At 48.3% G+C, this 17788-nt stretch overlaps 2 protein-coding genes across 3 annotated transcripts in view; one reads left to right on the forward strand and one right to left on the reverse strand.

Moving 5' to 3' along the window:
• Nucleotides 1–15294, reverse strand: part of CHDH (choline dehydrogenase) — a 74523-nt gene extending 59229 nt beyond the window's left edge. Inside the window, exons 1-2 of one of the 2 annotated variants that reach the window (XM_067754780.1) lie at nucleotides 15160–15294; nucleotides 14295–14363 (exon numbers count right to left, since the gene is read on the reverse strand). The gene's annotated coding sequence lies outside the window, so the exon portion shown is untranslated. Of the gene's footprint in view, nucleotides 1–2982; nucleotides 3304–14294; nucleotides 14364–15159 lie in introns of those variants that run through there. The other variant, XM_067754779.1, reaches the window with a different exon arrangement.
• Nucleotides 3297–15390, forward strand: IL17RB (interleukin 17 receptor B). Its single transcript, XM_067755773.1, is given in 9 exon segments — nucleotides 3297–3500; nucleotides 6058–6184; nucleotides 8020–8045; nucleotides 8047–8068; nucleotides 9544–9682; nucleotides 10399–10538; nucleotides 12790–12888; nucleotides 14093–14567; nucleotides 14569–15390. Coding segments are annotated over 9 exon segments (1167 nt in total). The 5' UTR covers nucleotides 3297–3440; the 3' UTR covers nucleotides 14648–15390.
• The last annotated feature ends 2398 nt before the right edge of the window (nucleotides 15391–17788 follow it).

The following is a 17788-nucleotide window of genomic DNA, read 5'->3' on the forward strand; positions in this document are numbered from 1 at the left end:
AAATTTACACAGCACTTTTAAGTCCTTCAGCTTTTTCCCAACTCTTCAGAGTCTCCCAACAGCCCTGCTAGGCCACCAGGGCTGATGTCAGCTTCATGTTATGGATGGGGAAACTGAGGCCCCAGGACAACCAGAGCCTCATCCGAGGCTGGCACTGGGGAGTAACTAGCACAGCCAGGGATCTGGAACCCTGGTCTCTCCACCCCCCAGCAGCGGCACAGAACCTGTCCCAGGGGTTCTGGGGTCACAGCCATGGGTACTAGACAAAGTGGTCTTCCAGACTCCAGGAGAGGTGCCCTTCACCCCACCAGAGGAGGAAGAGGAGGAGTTTCTACTCAAACCAGCTCTCCTGGGCAGGCAGGCTTTGGTGCCGGCCCAGGAGGAAGGTATGCACTCATTCATTCGCTCATTCAAGCATTTCACAAGCGCCTCCTAAATACCAAGACTTGAAGGCACACTGCACAGTGGCTCTTTCAGAAACCTAGACCCAGCAGAATTCATGGCCAAAGGGGGAAGATCAGAGCGTCTGCACTTCCCTCACAGACTTGAGTCACCTCATTGCCATTACACAGTCTCATCCGCCCACTTTACAGTAAAGGAAACTGGGGCTCTGAGAAGGGCAGTGACTTCCAGAGGTTACAGAGAGAGAGGAAGCTGAGACCTCCTGACCCGCAATGGCCCTGCCTCCTGTTTAAAGCCACGACACTATTGGACTTAGGCATTCAAACAAATGGTGTTCCTTCCAGCAGGCCACCTCGGAGGCTGCATGCTTAACCAACAAGGCCCTCTTGTGGAGGGACACTTTTTGGAAGGAACTTCCAAGCCAGAGCAGACCCCTTCCCCCCGAAAAGACAGGCAGGCACACCTCGCTGGCCCACAGAGAACACAGGCTGTGGCTGAAGGGCTCTCCTTGGGACTGCCCACTCTGCAGTCCTGCCGTGGGCATCAGAGAACCAGGGCCAGGGCAGTGTCACCTCTGTGCCCACACACACGCAGCCCTGGACCCAGGGCACTGGGGGATCCCTCAGCCTGTGTCCCAAGTCAACAGCCAGCACCTGCTGCCCAGGTTCCCTCCTCCTACCCGAAGCCCAGCCACCTCGGCACCATGCTGGCCTCACATTTCCTCTCTCCTTTGCCCACCAGCTTCTTCCCCTGGAGAAACGATCTTAACCTTGCCCTTTCTTGAAAGAAAACCACCCCACTCCCACCTCCAAACTCCTCCTCCCCTGCCTGTCTCACCCCTTCTTGCCAAGGACCTAAGCCAGGGGCCCACCTCAGGCCAGGCCACCCCTGGCCCCTCTGCCTCATCTGACACCTCGGCTGCCCCCTCACGCTCGGCTTTTCCTGGTGCAGGCCCTCCTAGCCTTCACCTCCAGGGAGTTCTCCTTCCCCGGGGACCTATCCTCCTCCCTTCTCTACCACCCCTATAAATGTCTGACTCACAAACTCTATCTCCAGATAGAGGACTAACCTCTGCATCCCTGGTTGTCCCCAAAGCCCTCACATTCAACAGCCCAAGCTCCTGCAGCAGGGCCTGCTTTGGGGCCAGCTGTAAAGCTGGCACAGCTCGAAGCCTGGCCCACAGGGACTCGGCTATTTGTCCAGTGAACGCATTTTGGTTAGCACCTGCCTCCTCGCTGGTCTCAGAGGGACTGGCCTCCCACAGCCTGGCATAGCCACCCAGGTGGGCTTTCTAAAACTGAAAACTGACCACCACCAAAACATCTGCCGTGGTTCCTCTGTACCATGGGATAAAGTTCACGATCTCAAGAGCTGGAAAATGAGGCTGTCTGCATCTGCGCTTCCACAGCAGGCTGGGCACATGTGCCCTGGAACATGCTCTCACCGCCCTCATCCTCAGTCCAAAGGCAACTTTGCACCCCAGGGCTGGCACCCTGCACGTGTTTGCTCAAAAGAAAGACAACTATTAGAGCTGCAAATGATCTCTGGGACCCCAGGGCTCAAAGCAACTCAGAGAGGTTGAGCGAGGGGCCCAGGGTGGCCCAGCCCCAGGCATGGGTGAGGCAACAGCCTCACCTGAGCCACTCTCCTTGGTTAGAAACCACACCAATCCTCTGGAAGCGTCACCTGAAACCTACATGTGTGCATGCCACAGCCCCCAGCTCTAGCTGGGCCCACTCCATGCTGGCCCAAATCTTACTCAGGCAGGTGGGCCAGGCCTGGTGCACAGGACCTCAGCAAAAGAGCTGCTTGACTAAGTCAACCTCGCACCAGCTGACAATTTCATTCCTCCTTAGGCCTTGGTCTCATGTAAAGAATGAAGCTAACTTGGCCTACAAGTTTAAGGGACCTTGAGTTGGTCACCCCCACCTTGTCCTTTGCAAACCCAGGCAGCTGAAGCAGCAAAGTTCCAAGCACTCTGATCTGCTGTTGGCCCAGCTGATTTTTATTAACCTTCCCCCAAACCACTGTGCCTCAAAGGATGGTCCTGGTCCACCTGCGCAGAATTACCAGCAATGTCAAGTTAAATGCAGATTCCGGACCCTGCTGGACCTGGGGGGCTGGGCTGGCTCTCTGAAAGGCGGGCCCAAAATTTGCATTTAACGCTGCTCATAAATCCTGAGCTCAGGGAAACTCAAAAACCCGCCTCCAAACCCAAAGGGTGAAGGCTTCCGCCTCCGGAGACCGAAGTGTTAGTGTCAGGCCTCATTTTGTGAAAACATACGTTGACCAGAACACCCGGGGAAAGGGAGGGTTTCTGTTACACGAATTACATATAACTTAGTTCCTGCGAGGAACTAACTCCCGCGAAGAACTCAGTGAGGCTTTGCTCTCCCCGTCCCACTGTTTTAGTTTCCGGGGGCTCAGCCGTAGCGTCAGGTGGAGCCCCAGCCTCGGCGTCCGGCCGGGGTCCTCCGGACCCACCCGACCTCTCGGCCCGAGGCCGCTGGGGCCTCCGGGCTGCGGCCGGGGCCGTTCGGGGCGGGTGGACCCGGGGTCTAGCGCGTCCCCGCTACTCACCGTGGGCAGCTCGGCCAGAGTGCAGGGACGGTCGGCGGCGGCCCGGCCCCGCTACACTTTAACTGGCGGCGCCGGCGCTCCGCGCGCTCCGGGCGGCCAGGGGGGGCACCGCGGGCCTCTCGGACCGACCTGCTCCGGGAGGGAACCGGACGCCAGGCGGGCCCGCCGGGCTCGGGCGAGCGGGGCGTGCGTGCACTCGTGCACCTGGCTCACTGCTCGCACGGGTGCGCTGAGCCGGCGCGTGCGCGGCTGCTGGAGAGCCGCTCGGACCCAGGCATCCCTCGCGGCCCCTGCAGGCCGGGGCACTTCTTTCCCTACCCAGGAAGGGCGCCAGGGGGCCGCCCCTACCTGGGCGGTGCTGGGGTAGGCGGAGCCCGGAGGTGTGGCCCCGGCCGCCGGGATAAGAGCTTGGCCGAAGGCTGGCAGGGACTACGAGCGGTGGGGGCGGTGGCCCCGCGATGTCGCTAGTACTGCTGAGCCTGGCCGAGCTGTGCTGCGGTGCCATGCCTCCGGAGCCGGTAAGCCCACATCCGCGCCCCCTCCCGCTTTCCCCTCCCTCGAGCCCGGACCCAAATTCGTCCCACCCGTCAGCTCATGCTTCTCCAAGGCGTTCGCGGAGGGCCGTCTGTAGGGGACGCGTGTGCATGCTCTGGGACACCGGGCGTCAGGCTGCTTGAGTCAGAAGCAAGGGAATCAGACAAACCTGGGTTCGCATGCCACCATGTGCTCTTGATTTAGCCATTTATGCTCACGGAGCCTCTTGTCCTCATCTGTGTAAGGAAGGGTCATACCTAACTTACCAGGATCTAGTGAAGGACAGCGATAGGGCCTGCAAGGCAGCAGCAAAGAGCCTGGAACATAGTAGGTGTTCACTATTGTTATTGCCTGGGGTCTTGAGGTCTGTCCTCTTTGGGGGCACAAGAGCTGCTTCTCCATTCCACTCGCCTTTTTTGCCCTGTTAATTTCGCTGTACTGGGGCCCTTGTCCTCAGAGCTAAGCTCCTGAACTCTACTGCAGGTTTCTTTTAATCCCCTGTGCCTTGAAGGACTGAGAGAATCTTCTGGATCATTAAAGAAAAGCTCATCTGCGAAATAGCATTTGAAGCTATATTGCTGCCCCTTTAGCACAGCACATAGCATAAAAGCATGGTGTTACTTGGTGATGGAAAGACAAACCCCATTCCCTGCCCTTATGTCTTCAGCTACTCTCCTTGTCCTCTGTCTCAGTTCGGAGCCCATCCCCTCACTCCCTGGCCTTTTCCACTAGAGGAAGAATTCATTGCCTTTGCAGTAGCTGCTGTTAGGCCAACAGCTTGAACTCTGTAAAGTTTAGAGCCGTTGCTTTGCTTCTTCCTAAAATTTGTCTCACCAGCCCTTTGACAAGAATGTAGCTCCCAGTATGGTGGCTCATTTGTTTAAAAAGCTGCCTGATGATATCCCTTGGAGTTCAGCTTTAAAAAGACAAAGATGAGCGACTGAGAATTTCACCCAACTCAGGTTACTCAAACTATCAAAAGTCTTGCCTTCTGTCATACAAGGTGTTTAGAAATGTTGAGGCCGTGAAGGATCAGATTCCAGAGCTGGTGGACTTAACCACGCTGTGTCATGTCACTGGAACTTGCAGCTGCCTTTTAGGTCCAGTATTTTATTACAAAACCAAAGTGCTAATTATTTTTTCTTATAAAAAGACATGAGCAGTTAACTCCAAAGGATTTAATACTGGCCTTTCTTAGACACTGATGATATTATTTATTTTTTTTAAGTTCTCTTTATTATTTTTTTAAAATAAATTTTATATGTTTTATTGATTTTATTTTTGGCTGCATTGGGTCTTCGTTGCTAGTGCGGGCTTTTCTCTGGTTGCAGAGACCAGGGGCTACTCTTCATTGCAGAGCATGGGCTTCAGTAGTTGTGGCACGCGGGCTCAGTAGTTGTGGCTCACGGGCTCTAGAGCACAGGCTCAGTAGTTGTGGCACGCGGTCTTAGCTGCTCTGCAGCATGTAGGATCTTCCTGGACCAGGGCTCGAACCCCTGTCCCCTGCATTAGCAGGCGGATTCGTAACCACTGCGCCACCAGGGAAGCCCTAAAAGTTCTTTTTAAAAGATAACATGATGAAATCACAGTTGCGCTATGATTTTTTAAATATCTCAGGTGAGTCCTTTTATATTAGAAGAATTTTTTAAAGCACCTGGGAAAGGCACCATGGACTGCACTCTTCTACTTATCTTCTTGGCATAGCCAGTCCTTAACCTGGGAAAACTCAATAAATATTCTAGACTGTCCTGAAAGCCTGCAGTTAAACATTAGAGTGTGAAGGGACCTTCATGGTGGTCTAGAGTTATCCCCTGCTTGTAGCAGAGACGGCTGAGGTGCAGAGAGGGTAAAAAACCCACCTCTGGTCTTTAAGGGAGGTGATGGCCAGGCTTGAGGGTCACGTGTACTAGCGGTTAATCTATGGCCCATCATAGCCTACCATGGGGCCATGTAGTCTCCGTCAAACTGTGAAGTGGAACCAGCTCAGCATTCATCCCTTGTGTATGCATTTAAGGAAAAAGATGGTGTTTTGCCTAATTGGCAAATGAAAGCTTGTGGTTTGACCGTATTCAACATGGCACTCGGTTTCTTTTCGTCCCCTGTGCCTTGAAGGACTGAGGGAATCTTCTAGGTCAAAGTAAGCACTTGGAGACACTTGGCTAATTGCCACTAATCCAGGTCCTTTGTTGGGGGTGTGGATGTTGTGCTAACAGGCTGCTGAGAGCTACAACCTGGAGCCTGAAGCAGAATGCCTGGGTTCAAATCCCATTTGGGGCCATTTCTCTGCTGTGTGCTTTGGGCAAGTCAGCATCCCTGGGCCTCAGTTTCCCCATCAGCAAAGTGAGGGAAGCTGAACTTAAATTACATCCTGGCTCTAGAATTTTACACTTCTCTGAGTCTGTGAGTTACACTGGCAAACCGTGTGGGGTCCATTTCCTTAGCAGACGTTGACTAGAGACATGAGTTTCAGCAGTAGGTTAAGGAATGAAATTATAAATGAGAAGAACTTGGAAATTCAGGGCTTCCCGCTTTGCCTTGCAGTGGACGTCTTCCTACATTGGCTTTCCTGTAGAGCTGAACAGAGTCTATTTCATTGGGGCCCATAACATCCCCAATGCAAATATGAATGAAGACGGCCCCTCCCCGGCTGTGAACTTCACCTCACCAGGTACATTTCCTCACTCTTCTCTTACTGTCTTGCTGGGACACCTGTTTTGGTATGTGGTTTGGTACAGAGAAGCCAGGTACCCTGGACAAGGCGTTTGGCCTTGCTGAGTCTCGGCTTCCTCGTGTGTAATATGGACATGACAGTAACTGCACCTCACTCACAAGGAGAGGATTAAGTCAGGTGAAATGGAGGGGAAAGCCCATTCCTGTGTGTCAGGCACTGATTGAGCACTTGACACGCATCATCTCACTTAAGCCGTCAACAACCCCAAGGCTGGGACAGCCCCGTTTTACAGATAAAGAAACTGAGAACTTAAGTAACTTGCCCTGGTTACACATGCAGAAGTGAAGCTGACAGTCAAACTCTGGTCCTTCTGGACTGATGCACTTTAGCCATTCTTCGTTGTTGATGCAAAACGCTTGTTCCAGCCTCAGTTGCCTGGCAGGCTGTGTAGTCTGACAGCGTGCGGCTGGTCTCTGAGGATGTACAGACTCCAGTAGGTTTCTCCCCTGAGCTGCGGTGAAGAGGCAGGTGGCACCGAGTGCTGGGTTCTTTCCCTTGCTCTGTGACACACAATCAGCTTTCTGGTGTCACACCTTCAGTATCACACAGGGGGTTGGGGTGAGGATGAGACGGGATCATGGGTGAGGAGGGTCCAGCATGGTGCCCGGCCCCAGCAGCTCCCACGTCACCCCCACTCGGCTGGGTCACCTGTTCTGTATCCCATGCCTGTCCCTGTCCCAGGTGTAGCATCGAAGCCAAATGGGGCAATTTCCAATCTGTCATTGTTCCTTGGTCGTGGTCCAGTGTATTCTTGGCATCACATCATTTACTACACAGTAGTGCCCAGCTTTCTTGATGAGACTAAATCTCATTTTTTAAATTATATTTTGGAATAATTTTAGATTTATAGAAAAGTTGCAAAGCTAGTACAAAGAGTTTCCATATACTTGTCACCCAGTTTCCCTTATCGTTAACATCCTACATTACCGTGGTCTATTTGTCAAACTGCGAGTCCAACACTGGTACATTTCTATGAACTAAACTCCAGACTTTATTGGATTTCACCTGATTTTCCATTAATGTCCTCTTTCTGTCTCAGTGGCATTTAGTCCCCCATGTCTCCTTCGTCTCATCTGATCTGTGACAGTTTCTTAGTCTTTCCCTGTGTTTCACGATCATGACAGTCTTGAGGAGTGATGGCCATACATCCTGCAAACCCAATCTGGGTTTGTCTGGTGTTTGTCTCATGATTAGACTGGGGATATAGGTGTGTTTGGTGAGAATTCCGCAGAGGTGAAGCACTCTTCTCATGACACTCTATCAGGGGTGGGTGACATGCACAGGACGTCACAGGTGATGCTCACCTTTGTCACTGGTTAAGTGGTGTCTGCCAGGCTTCTCTGTGTAATCTAGTATTTTTCCCTTTCCCAAATTTTAGTTTTTGGAAACAAATCACTAAGTCTACCCCATCCTGGGGTGGGGGTACAGGGTGGGATTAAGCTCCACCTCCTGGAAGGGGCAGTATCTACACATATTACCAAACCTCATTTTTGAATAATGGTTGGTTTCTAAGTCTTCTCTTGGGGATCACAGATAGTTTTGATAAAGGCTGTATTTAATTAGACTCTGGTTATCACTTCCTGAATAGATAATCTTCTGTTTAAAAGTATGATGTTAGCATCTCATTTAAATCTGCTATCTGACCTCATATCTGAAATGTCTGACAATTCATTACAGGTGTGGTAAGCATATGTGTATGCACACTTGTTGGCAAGGGGGTGGAGCAGAGATACCTTCTTCTAAAATGTAAAAACTTTCATTCAAATTTCCAGGCTGCCTGGACCACATAATGAAATACAAAAAAAAAGTGCATCGAGGCAGGTAAGTAAATACAGCATTTGCTTTTGTTATTAGAAGAAATTCATACCGTGAGTCAGCGCAGCTCAAGCTTTTTAAGATGAAGGAACTGAGGCCTAGAGTGGGGCTGTTATGTATCCGAATTGCTCAGACTGTAAAGGCTGATCCTGGCCAGCGCCGTGCCCACTGGACCCAGGGATGGACAGACTCTTAGTAGGTTTATATGGTGAGCAAGTCACAGAAAAAAAACACCCTGCTACCTTGGTTAAAGTAACATTTTAGCCCAAACCAAAGGCCCTTCCTGCCTGGATGGGAATCTGTAAGTCCCCCACCTGCTCAGACACCGGTACCACTGAACTGTGGTCACGGGGACCCTGCACACCTTCTGCTTGGACGTGCAAACATTCAAGGTGGGAGCGTTAGCTAAAGTAGTGACCTAGAAGCAGGCTGTCAACCTGTGACCTCACAGGGGTCTACATCCTACAGGCCAGACTGTTAGAACCTGCCCCCATCTTTTGCATTTTTAAATAAGCCCCTTCAGGATAATCAGTCCCAACTGGCCAACTTCCAAGGGGTTTACAAGGATTTCTGTGCATTTCTGGGTAACAGTCTTAGGGTGCTAATGAGGCTAGTGGTTTTGGGGGATCAGTCCCTGCTGCTTAGGCACCCCCACCCCACAGGCATCCCTATGAACCCCAACAGACTGAGTGCACGCGTCTCCTCGCTGGAAGGCAGACTTGGAGCATTGTGCCTCCTCTCTCGCCCCCCACCAGGAGAGATCTGGAGTGTTGGAGGTCACTGGGATGTGAGGCGGTCTGAGGGCCTCGAATCAGTCCTAGAACCCAACTCCTAAAGACAGTTCCGAGCTGGGGCTTGAAATGGCCTCCTGGGTGGGGAAAGTAATACACGGTATTCTATATCATGTTCCTGGAAATTAACCGAGTGCTGATTTGCAAGCCACATGAATGAAACCACCAGCTTTTTCTCACAGAGTAGACCTGTCCGGGTATCTTCTAAGCCATGAGATATTTCCTTATTTCCTGACATCCAGTAAAGCTGGGGCAGAGCAGTCTGATGGATGGAGCTCCTGGAACCCAGAGTGTTCTAGTTCTAGCTGAATTCCCTCACTCTATAAACTTAGACATGTCTCCTAACCTGTGGCTCCTGCCCCGCATCCCGGAAAGGAGGAAACCCTGACCCCAGCCCTTCACTCAAAATGGATGTTGAGAATAGAATGTAGTAGTAGAACCCAGCCTGTGCCTCTCACCACCCTCAGCCCAGGGAAGCTGTTTTCAGCAAAGCAGTGACGTGGGGTCACTGAACTTTCTTGGGCAGCAGGTTACTTTGAGATGATAAATAAAAGGCACACTGTGTAGTTGAATAAGTATCTCTTGGACATGTGCCTCAGAATGTACATCTGTTTTTGTCAAGCCCTTATGGGGACTTAAATGAGGGCTGAGTTTGCAACTCCAGCCTTGTGATTCTCTCTCAACTTACAGGAAGTCTGTGGGATCCAAACATCACTGCTTGTAAGAAGAATGAGACCACGGTAGAAGTGAACTTTACAACCAGTCCCCTTGGAAACAGATATATGGCTCTCATACAAAATACCACTGTAATTGGGACTTCTTATGTGTTGGAGGTACTTTTTTCCCCTTCATTTCCTCAACACCACCCCCGTCCTCAACCTCCAGCTCTCCTTCTCTTGTTGAAGAATGCAGATTTCCTGGACAGGCTCTCTTTTGAGAGAGCACGGGCAGAACTGTCTGCTGTACAAATATGCTGGGCTATTTTGATTAATTCAGACAAAGAAAAACAAGTCCCTGGGAGCATCCCTGGAAACATCCCTGTGACTCTAAAACCAACCAAAGGTAGAGGTCTCAGAAGTATGGAGTGAATCCTGACTCACGCTTAGTCTAATGAGTTCAAAGTCAGTTTGGGAAGAGCGGTGTCTTCACTGGCAGTCTTTGATCTAATCATTTGTATGGCTCCTAATACCTTTTTTCTTTTAATGGATTTATTTTTGGCTGCATTGGGGTCTTCGTTGCTGCCTGCAGGCTTTCTCTAGTTGCGGCGAGCGGGGCTACTCTTTGTTGTGGTGCGCGGGCTTCTCATTGCAGTGGCTTCTCTTGTTGCAGAGCACGGGCTCTAGGCACGAGGGCTTCAGTAGTTGTGGCTTGCGGGCTCTAGAGCACAGGCTCAGTAGTTGTGGCACACGGGCTTAGTTGCTCCGCAGCATGTGGGATCTTCCGGGACCAGGGCTCAAACCCGTGTCCCCTGCATTGGCAGGTGGATTCTTAACCACTGTGCCACCAGGGAGGTCCCTGGCTCCTAATTCTTGATTTTTGTCTCACTCACCTGCACCAGAAGGAACTAACTCGAACTTCCGTGGTGGTTCAAGGGACTGGGGAAAGTGAAGGTGCTGTGGTCCAGGTAAAGCTGAACGAGATGCTCTGGGGAGGGGAGGAGAGGGGAAGGGCACTGAAGACCCATTGCACTGCAACTCGTTGCCTTTGAGGAGTCTTTCTAGTTGGAGCAGATGAGTTCTCTCCCTAGCTCGCTTCTGCCAGCAGTCTCACCATTATGTGACATTGATGGGGAATCCTGGCTTCCATCTTCACAGCTGTGAGGTCAGGAAGCTGACCTTATCGTCACGGTCCCTTCTGCTTTTGTGAGTGGCTGTTGACTTTCCAAGGTGCTTTTATTCCTATTTTCTGTCACAGAAACACAGAGGAACTCTGAGCCATTTTATTATCCCAAGCCTCCATTTTCACTGCAAAATGAAGTAACAAAGGACTTGAAATCAGCAGGCTTGGGTTCCCAATCAGCATATGAACTTTGAAGGGCAACTCTGTCCCCTCGGGGACTGAGTTTACTGCGCTGGAGAACAGGAAGTTGGGCTAGCAGGTGCTCTCACAGCTCTTTCCACTCTGAGTGTATGCTGTGGGGCCATGGAGGGTCCCGGTAGGACACAGCTACACCCAAGACATAAGGGCCTTTTTGTTCTTCATTCCTGGGACATACAGGCAGAGCTCAGACACGCCCGGCAGAGCAGATACCCATCAGCACGTTAGGACTGCACCCCTTTTCCAGGGAACCAGACTCTACTAGTCCCAAGGGACTTACATGTCGTAAAGCGCTGGCTTAGGTCAAGAGGAGTCCCACAGCTCTGTTTTCTGGAGGACATATTAGTATATGTATTAGGATGTGACCTAACCCTTTTAGATAAGGAAATTAACATCTTAGCAACATGTACAAAGTTTAGGTTCACAGCTCAGGAGTCTTAGAAGGTGTTTGGTCTTGAGTCACTAGTCTGGATTTTAGGGCTTTGTGACAGACATATGACCAAGGAAAAAAAATGTCCTATTACAATGCTAGAGAGGGGCTGAAGCCAGAAAAAAAGGGAAGAGAAGTTCTGGTGAAAGTAGAAATAAGGCTGAGCCCCTCATTTCTCCTTAGCTGACTCCGTATTTCCATACCTGTGCTTCATTTATGAGATCAAGATCCATGACCAAGCAGGATATACACAAGAAGGGAAACAAAATCAACGGTGCAAAATTGATATTCAGAGTGCCTCAAGGATCTGCTGAAAAACGTCAGGGCTGTAAAGGGACTGAGTATATGAGGGAACATGCATTTCACTGCTTTTTGACTTTCTTATCCATCTCAGTGGCCCAGGCCTGGCTGATACTGTGATTCATTGTGGCCACACAGACATTTGGATAACAAATTAGGAATAGTGGCACCAAGAGACACACGTCATTGGTGCCTGAGAGCAGCTGGTTCTGGAGAATGTCTCTCCGGATTTAGCAATGTTAGTACCTTCACTGCAGGTTGACAAAATGCTTCCAGCACTAGCCCAGGGGTGGGGTCAAAAGTTTTAACTTCCCTGGTGGCTCAGTGGTTAAGAATCCGCCTGCCAGTGCATGAGACATGGGTTCGAGCCCTGGTCCGGGAAGATCCCACATGCTATGGAGCAACTAAGCCCGTGTGCCACAGCTACTGAGCCTGTGCTCTACAGCCTTCAGGCCACAACTACTAAGCCCACATGCCTAGAGCCCATGCTCCGCAACAAGAGAAGCCACCGCAATGAGAAGCCCACGCACCACAACGAAGAGTAGCCCCGCTCACCGCAACTAGAGAAAGTCCGCGCGCAGCAACGAAGACCAAACGCAGCCAAAAATAAATAAATTAATTAAAAAAAAAAAAAGTTAAAAGGTGCTGGTCTTAGAAACCCACCTCCTAACAATCCTGACTGCTGTGTAGGCGCAGTGCGTATGGATTCCTGAGCACTTTCACACGCTGGAGCTTAACTGATCCTCAACATTCCCGTAACCAGGTGGCATGACCTCCCACATCTGTCAGTCTGACAAAACAGCCTTTAAAAATGCCATCTATCCATATTATGTATTAAGTAATTGCACCCAGAATAACATTAATTCAGCAAAGAAAAAAAAAAACGTAAACCCTGGTTATCACAGTGAAAATGTGGAGTAAGAGGCCAAAATGATTTTAGAGGACTGTTCCTACCTCCTGGGCCCCCTCTCCCTTTTGAGAATCTAATGAAACACCTGGACACTCTAATGGAAAAACACACTGATCTGCAGACCCCGGGGAGATCTACTGACCCTTGGCTTTAAAGGGACCAAAACTTCCACAAAGCACTGAGTAAAAGTTTTAGTTTCCAAATAAGAGATAAATTTGGTTCTGTTCTGCTAAAGATGAATAAGCTTGGTTTTCTCCAGGCAGAAGTGTGCTGGGTGGATGGCTGCCTCTCCTCCTCTCGGCTCTGCTGGTGGCCACGTGGGTGCTGGCGGTTGGGATCTATCTGACCTGGAGGCATGGTAAGGGTTCTAATTCAGTTCTTTAAAGAAACGCAGATGAGGAAATAACACTGATTTTTTTTTTTTTTAAAGGAGATTCCTCCAAAGGCAATCACATTTTGGCATTACACAAGAGTCAGACATTTATTTAATGCCTCATAGCTCTCCTAAAGACTAATATAATGACTGGACCACACCCGCTAAGGTAAAGCAGGGATTGGGACTCCAGATCTGCTATCCCGTTTTCTTTTTACCATCGAGGCATCTACAACGAGTGTAATGGGCCAAAGATAGCTGATAACAAATTACATTTTACCTGTGATAGGTACTCTACGCTAGTTCCTACTTTTGAAAAGTAATTCTTCCAAAGCATAAGACCAACACTCATTTGGATTCATATACTCTAAGGATCTTGCCAACTCTACAACACTGAAGACTTGAATAAGAAATCAGAATATTTATATAGATACACAGCTAGAGGGAGGCCCACTGAAAACCTCTGCTTCTTCTCCCCTCCACACGTAGACAAGGAAATATAAATGTAGTCTTTGAGTTGTCTGTGATGTTTTATACAGAACAAGATTAATTCCATTTTCTTTCTTAGGTAAGCTAGCCACGTCAAACTTTGACCTTAAGAATACTTATATTAATGGCTATTGTTTGACTTGTATTCGTTAGTTTCATACCTAGTTTCCATTCCTTAACACGTATAGGACAGAATTCCAGTTGAGTTCCAGCTGAAATGGGGGCACCACTTAACCTTACGGAACTGTAAAGAAACTCTACCACCTGTAGGTAGAAGATGGAACTACTGAGTTGACCCAACTTAAAACGTGATGTGAAGGGCAGAGAGGTCAGCTGTCCTTGTTCACATATGGCACTAAAAATACTAAATTTACAACCACCCACCTGAAACAGAGTACCTTAAACCTGAACAGTTTCTATGAATTTATTTGAAAAGCTACGGGCTTAATCAAGAGGACTAATTCAGTGACAGGGACTTAGAAAAACATCTTTTAAGCATCTTTAAGGTTTAAGCACTGGTGTGTTTCAGGTGATGTGTACAAAAGGAACATCAGGGGTATTTTCCTCTCTGGCAGTAATAACATCCCTGGTGCTTAGCTGATGTGCCCTAGCAAGGGATCATTTATCAGCGATAGTTTAGACTAGAGTAAAAGCCTGTTATTTGCTGTCCACAGATGACAAATGCTTTTCTCCCCCACAGAAAGGATCAAGAAGACTTCCTTCTCTACTACCACACTACTGCCCCCCATTAAGGTTCTTGTGGTTTACCCATCTGAAATATGTTTCCATCACACAGTTTGCTACTTCACTGAATTTATTTAAAACCACTGCAGAAGTGAAGTCATCCTTGAAAAATGGCAGAAAAAGAAAATAGCCGAGACGGGTCCCGTGCAGTGGCTTACCACTCAGAAGAGCGCCACGGATAAGGTCATTTTCCTTCTTTCCAATGATAACACCATGTGTGATGGTACCTGTGGCAAGAGGGGGGGCAGTCCCTGTCAGAACTCCCAAGACCTGTTCCCCATCGCCTTGAACCTCTTCCGCAGCGATCTGAGAAGCCAGACTCATCTGCACAAATACGTGGTAGTCTATTTCAGAGAGGATACCAAAGACGACGACACTGGGCTCAGTGTCTGCCCCACATACCGCCTCATGAAGGACGCTACGGCTTTCTGCAGAGCTTCTCCATGCCAAACAACGTGTGTCGACGGGGAGAAGGGTGCACGCCTGCCACTACAGCTGCTCCTCCCCATAGCCCAGCCACGAAGCAGGAGACCTTAAAGCCTTCCTACTGCTCCAATTACAGGAGGAAAGCATCTGTGATGATTCTGAAGTTTACCGTACAGGCTACTTGTAGGGAGGATTACAGCTGAACCTTGAACAACCCAGGGGGTAGGGGTGCTGACCCCTGTGCAGTCGAAAATTCATGTATAACTTTACAGTCCACTATCTGTCTCTGTGGTTCTGCATCCGTGGATTCAACCAACTGCAGACTGGTAGTATGTATTTATTGAAAAAATCTACATATAAGTGAATCTGCCCAGTTCAAACTTGTGTTGTTCAAGGGTCAACCATATGTATACCTGCGTTAGCAAAAGTAAGGGAGGATTCACAACTGAATACATACACCTTAGTCTAGTAATTAAAAGTTTTTATGCTTATAAAATTGTTACAAATTTACTAACTACTGTGGCATTAAGGAACAGAAACTGAATTTATAACTATAAAGCTAAGTCAATTTCACACCTAAAAATCAAGAACACTTACAAGGCTTCCCTGGTGGCGCAGTGGTTGAGAGTCCGCCTGCCAATGCAGGGGACACGGGTTCGTGCCCCGGTCCGGGAAGATCCCACATGCCGCGGAGCGGCTGGGCCTGTGAGCCATGGCCGCTGAGCCTGCGCGTCCAGAGCCTGTGCTCCGCAACAGGAGAGGCCACAACAGTGAGAGGCCCGCGTACCGCAAAAAAAAAAAAAAAGACCACTTACAAAACTATAACCATTCAGATAATCAATGATAAAGCATCTCCCAGCCAAATATCCAGTCTTGAATAGTCCATGCTCTGCAGAGTAGGTAGAATTGTTTAGCTCTATAACTTTCTAAGTTTAATTAATGAATGCCAAACCTAAGAGTCCTCACTAATTCACTCAATAACTTCTTAGGTGAAAAACCTTCTATTACACACACAAGTCCTTATTTCTAAGATAACAAAAATAGAGAATAACAAGCTGAACCTGTCTTTGCTGACCAGATGACCTACTTTATGTGGAACCACTTGTAAACTTGGTATTTGCATAGGACCCTCCCTCTCAGAACTAGATTCATGTCCTATCTGACTCTTGTACAGGTGACTTTTAACATCAACAACAAAATACATCACTTGCAGAGCTGATGTCTACTTTTGCCCAAAGTTACCTATTAGAAGTCACTGTCAGAATTCAGAGTTTTATGGTTATTACATAACTTTCCATGTTCAAAACAAAAATAATTCATATGTTGAAGTAATTAGTCTTTTTATAAATGAATTATTGCACTGGTTTACTTAAATAAAAACCAGAATCTAGGGCTTCCCTGGTGGCGCAGTGGTTGGGGGTCCGCCTGCCGATGCAGGGTCATGGGTTCGTGCCCCGGTCTGGGAAGATCCTGCGTGCCGCGGGGCGGCTGGGCCCGTGATCTATGGCCGCTGAGCCTGCGCGTAGGGAGCCTGTGCTCCGCGGCAAGAGAGGTCACAGCAATGAGAGGCCCGTCTACCGCAAAAAAAAAAAAAAACATAATCTACCATAGAATTACAGAATGTAGAGATGTGTGGCATTTTAAGTCTTCCAACTTTTTACTTTTCTCAAAGCATCTTTTTCTTAATGCAGAGGTCACCAAAAGGTTGTTTATATTAGCATCCATATTTTTCTAGGAAAGCTTGTCTCTTTCACACAGTGCAAGACTGCATCTGCTCTAGAATGTGGATCAGTTTCAGGTGGATGACTCTTAAAATGTTCTTGTAGATTATCCTTAAAGGACCATGCCACTCCTTCTAATACATGTCTTACAGATAAAGACCAAAATAAGGAAGGATAGTGTGTGCAGGTTCACAAGCAAATACTTAGTAATGCCTGAGGCAATACAATTAATGTGGTAAAGCTCACTTACTTGTCATGATCAGTCTTCACGGTGCTTGTAAGTGCTAGTAACAGAAGACGGCTTATGTCAAAACTTGGATCAGAAACCAACCTCCTCTGAATCAACATCTACCAGTTATAAGAGCAATATGCTCTTATGTGAAAAACTATTATAAACAGAAATACATTATGCTTTTAGAACTAGGTAGCCAGTATTAAATTGTGTTGAAACAGCCCAGAAACATAAAACCAGTATTGTATAAATTTAATTATTTTGTTAAAAAACTGAAAAAAATAAAAGCATACAATTTTCAAATTTAAGGCAAACATCCCAAATAATACTAGCAAATTAAAATTTTGTAATACTGGCAGACTTTTCTTTGTTTCCAACCTACTGAGCAGATACGCAAAATAATCCTATTTATTTAAAATGCTCTAGTAACAGCATTTCTCCAAGTCCTAAAACTTCCAACCATCCTTTTTTTTTTTTTTGGCTGCGCTGTGCAGCTTGTGGGGTCTCAGTTCCCCAACCAGGGATTGAACCCGGGGCCACAGCAGTGAAAGTGCCGAGTCCTAACCACTGGACTTCCAGGGAAGTCCCCCCCAACCGTCCTTACTGTTTCTATATTCCACTTACCTGCATCTCTTATCTGCATCTACTTTTGTCTTTCCCCCAGCCCCACTCCCACCCTCAGTTCTAGGGGAGCGAGATGGTCCCTGGCAGGGAGTGGCAGGAATCAGGCATCCTCCCCACCCTCCCAGGTCTCTGAGCTCATAGGCTGTGCTGGCTGGCTCCAGTCTCCAAACCTGCTTCCCTTCCTCTGCCGGGGCTCAGAAGGCTGCACCAAGGCCTGGACCACTGGTGGTAATAGCTGTCTGTATTTAAACGTTGGTTCAGACTGCTCACAGATTAAGGTCAACTGATCATACTGAACAAAAAGTACTCCAAGAACTTTCACTTCATTTTTCAGGTAAAGGAAAATTGGGGACCTGATGCTTAAGTTAGAAATTACAGCAGTCTCCTTGTTTATCTGTACGACACATTAGAAAATCATTAAGCTAAATCATTTCTATCTGGCTTTAGGAAGCAAATGAGTTTTCATTTCTGTTCTGTTTTGGTCAATGACTGTTTTCCTTCCCCAAGCCCACCCTAGATTATGTCAGTAACAAAAGCCAGCCAGCCCAGCCTTAAATCTTTGCCTCTCGAAATCTAGACCTGAATGTGCCCCAATATTTTTTGTAATACAGGAGAAAATTTTTAAAAAACAAAAAACTTTCTTTCCTAT

Source organism: Pseudorca crassidens, chromosome 10 (assembly GCF_039906515.1).
Source record: "Pseudorca crassidens isolate mPseCra1 chromosome 10, mPseCra1.hap1, whole genome shotgun sequence".
NCBI lineage: Eukaryota > Metazoa > Chordata > Mammalia > Artiodactyla > Delphinidae > Pseudorca > Pseudorca crassidens.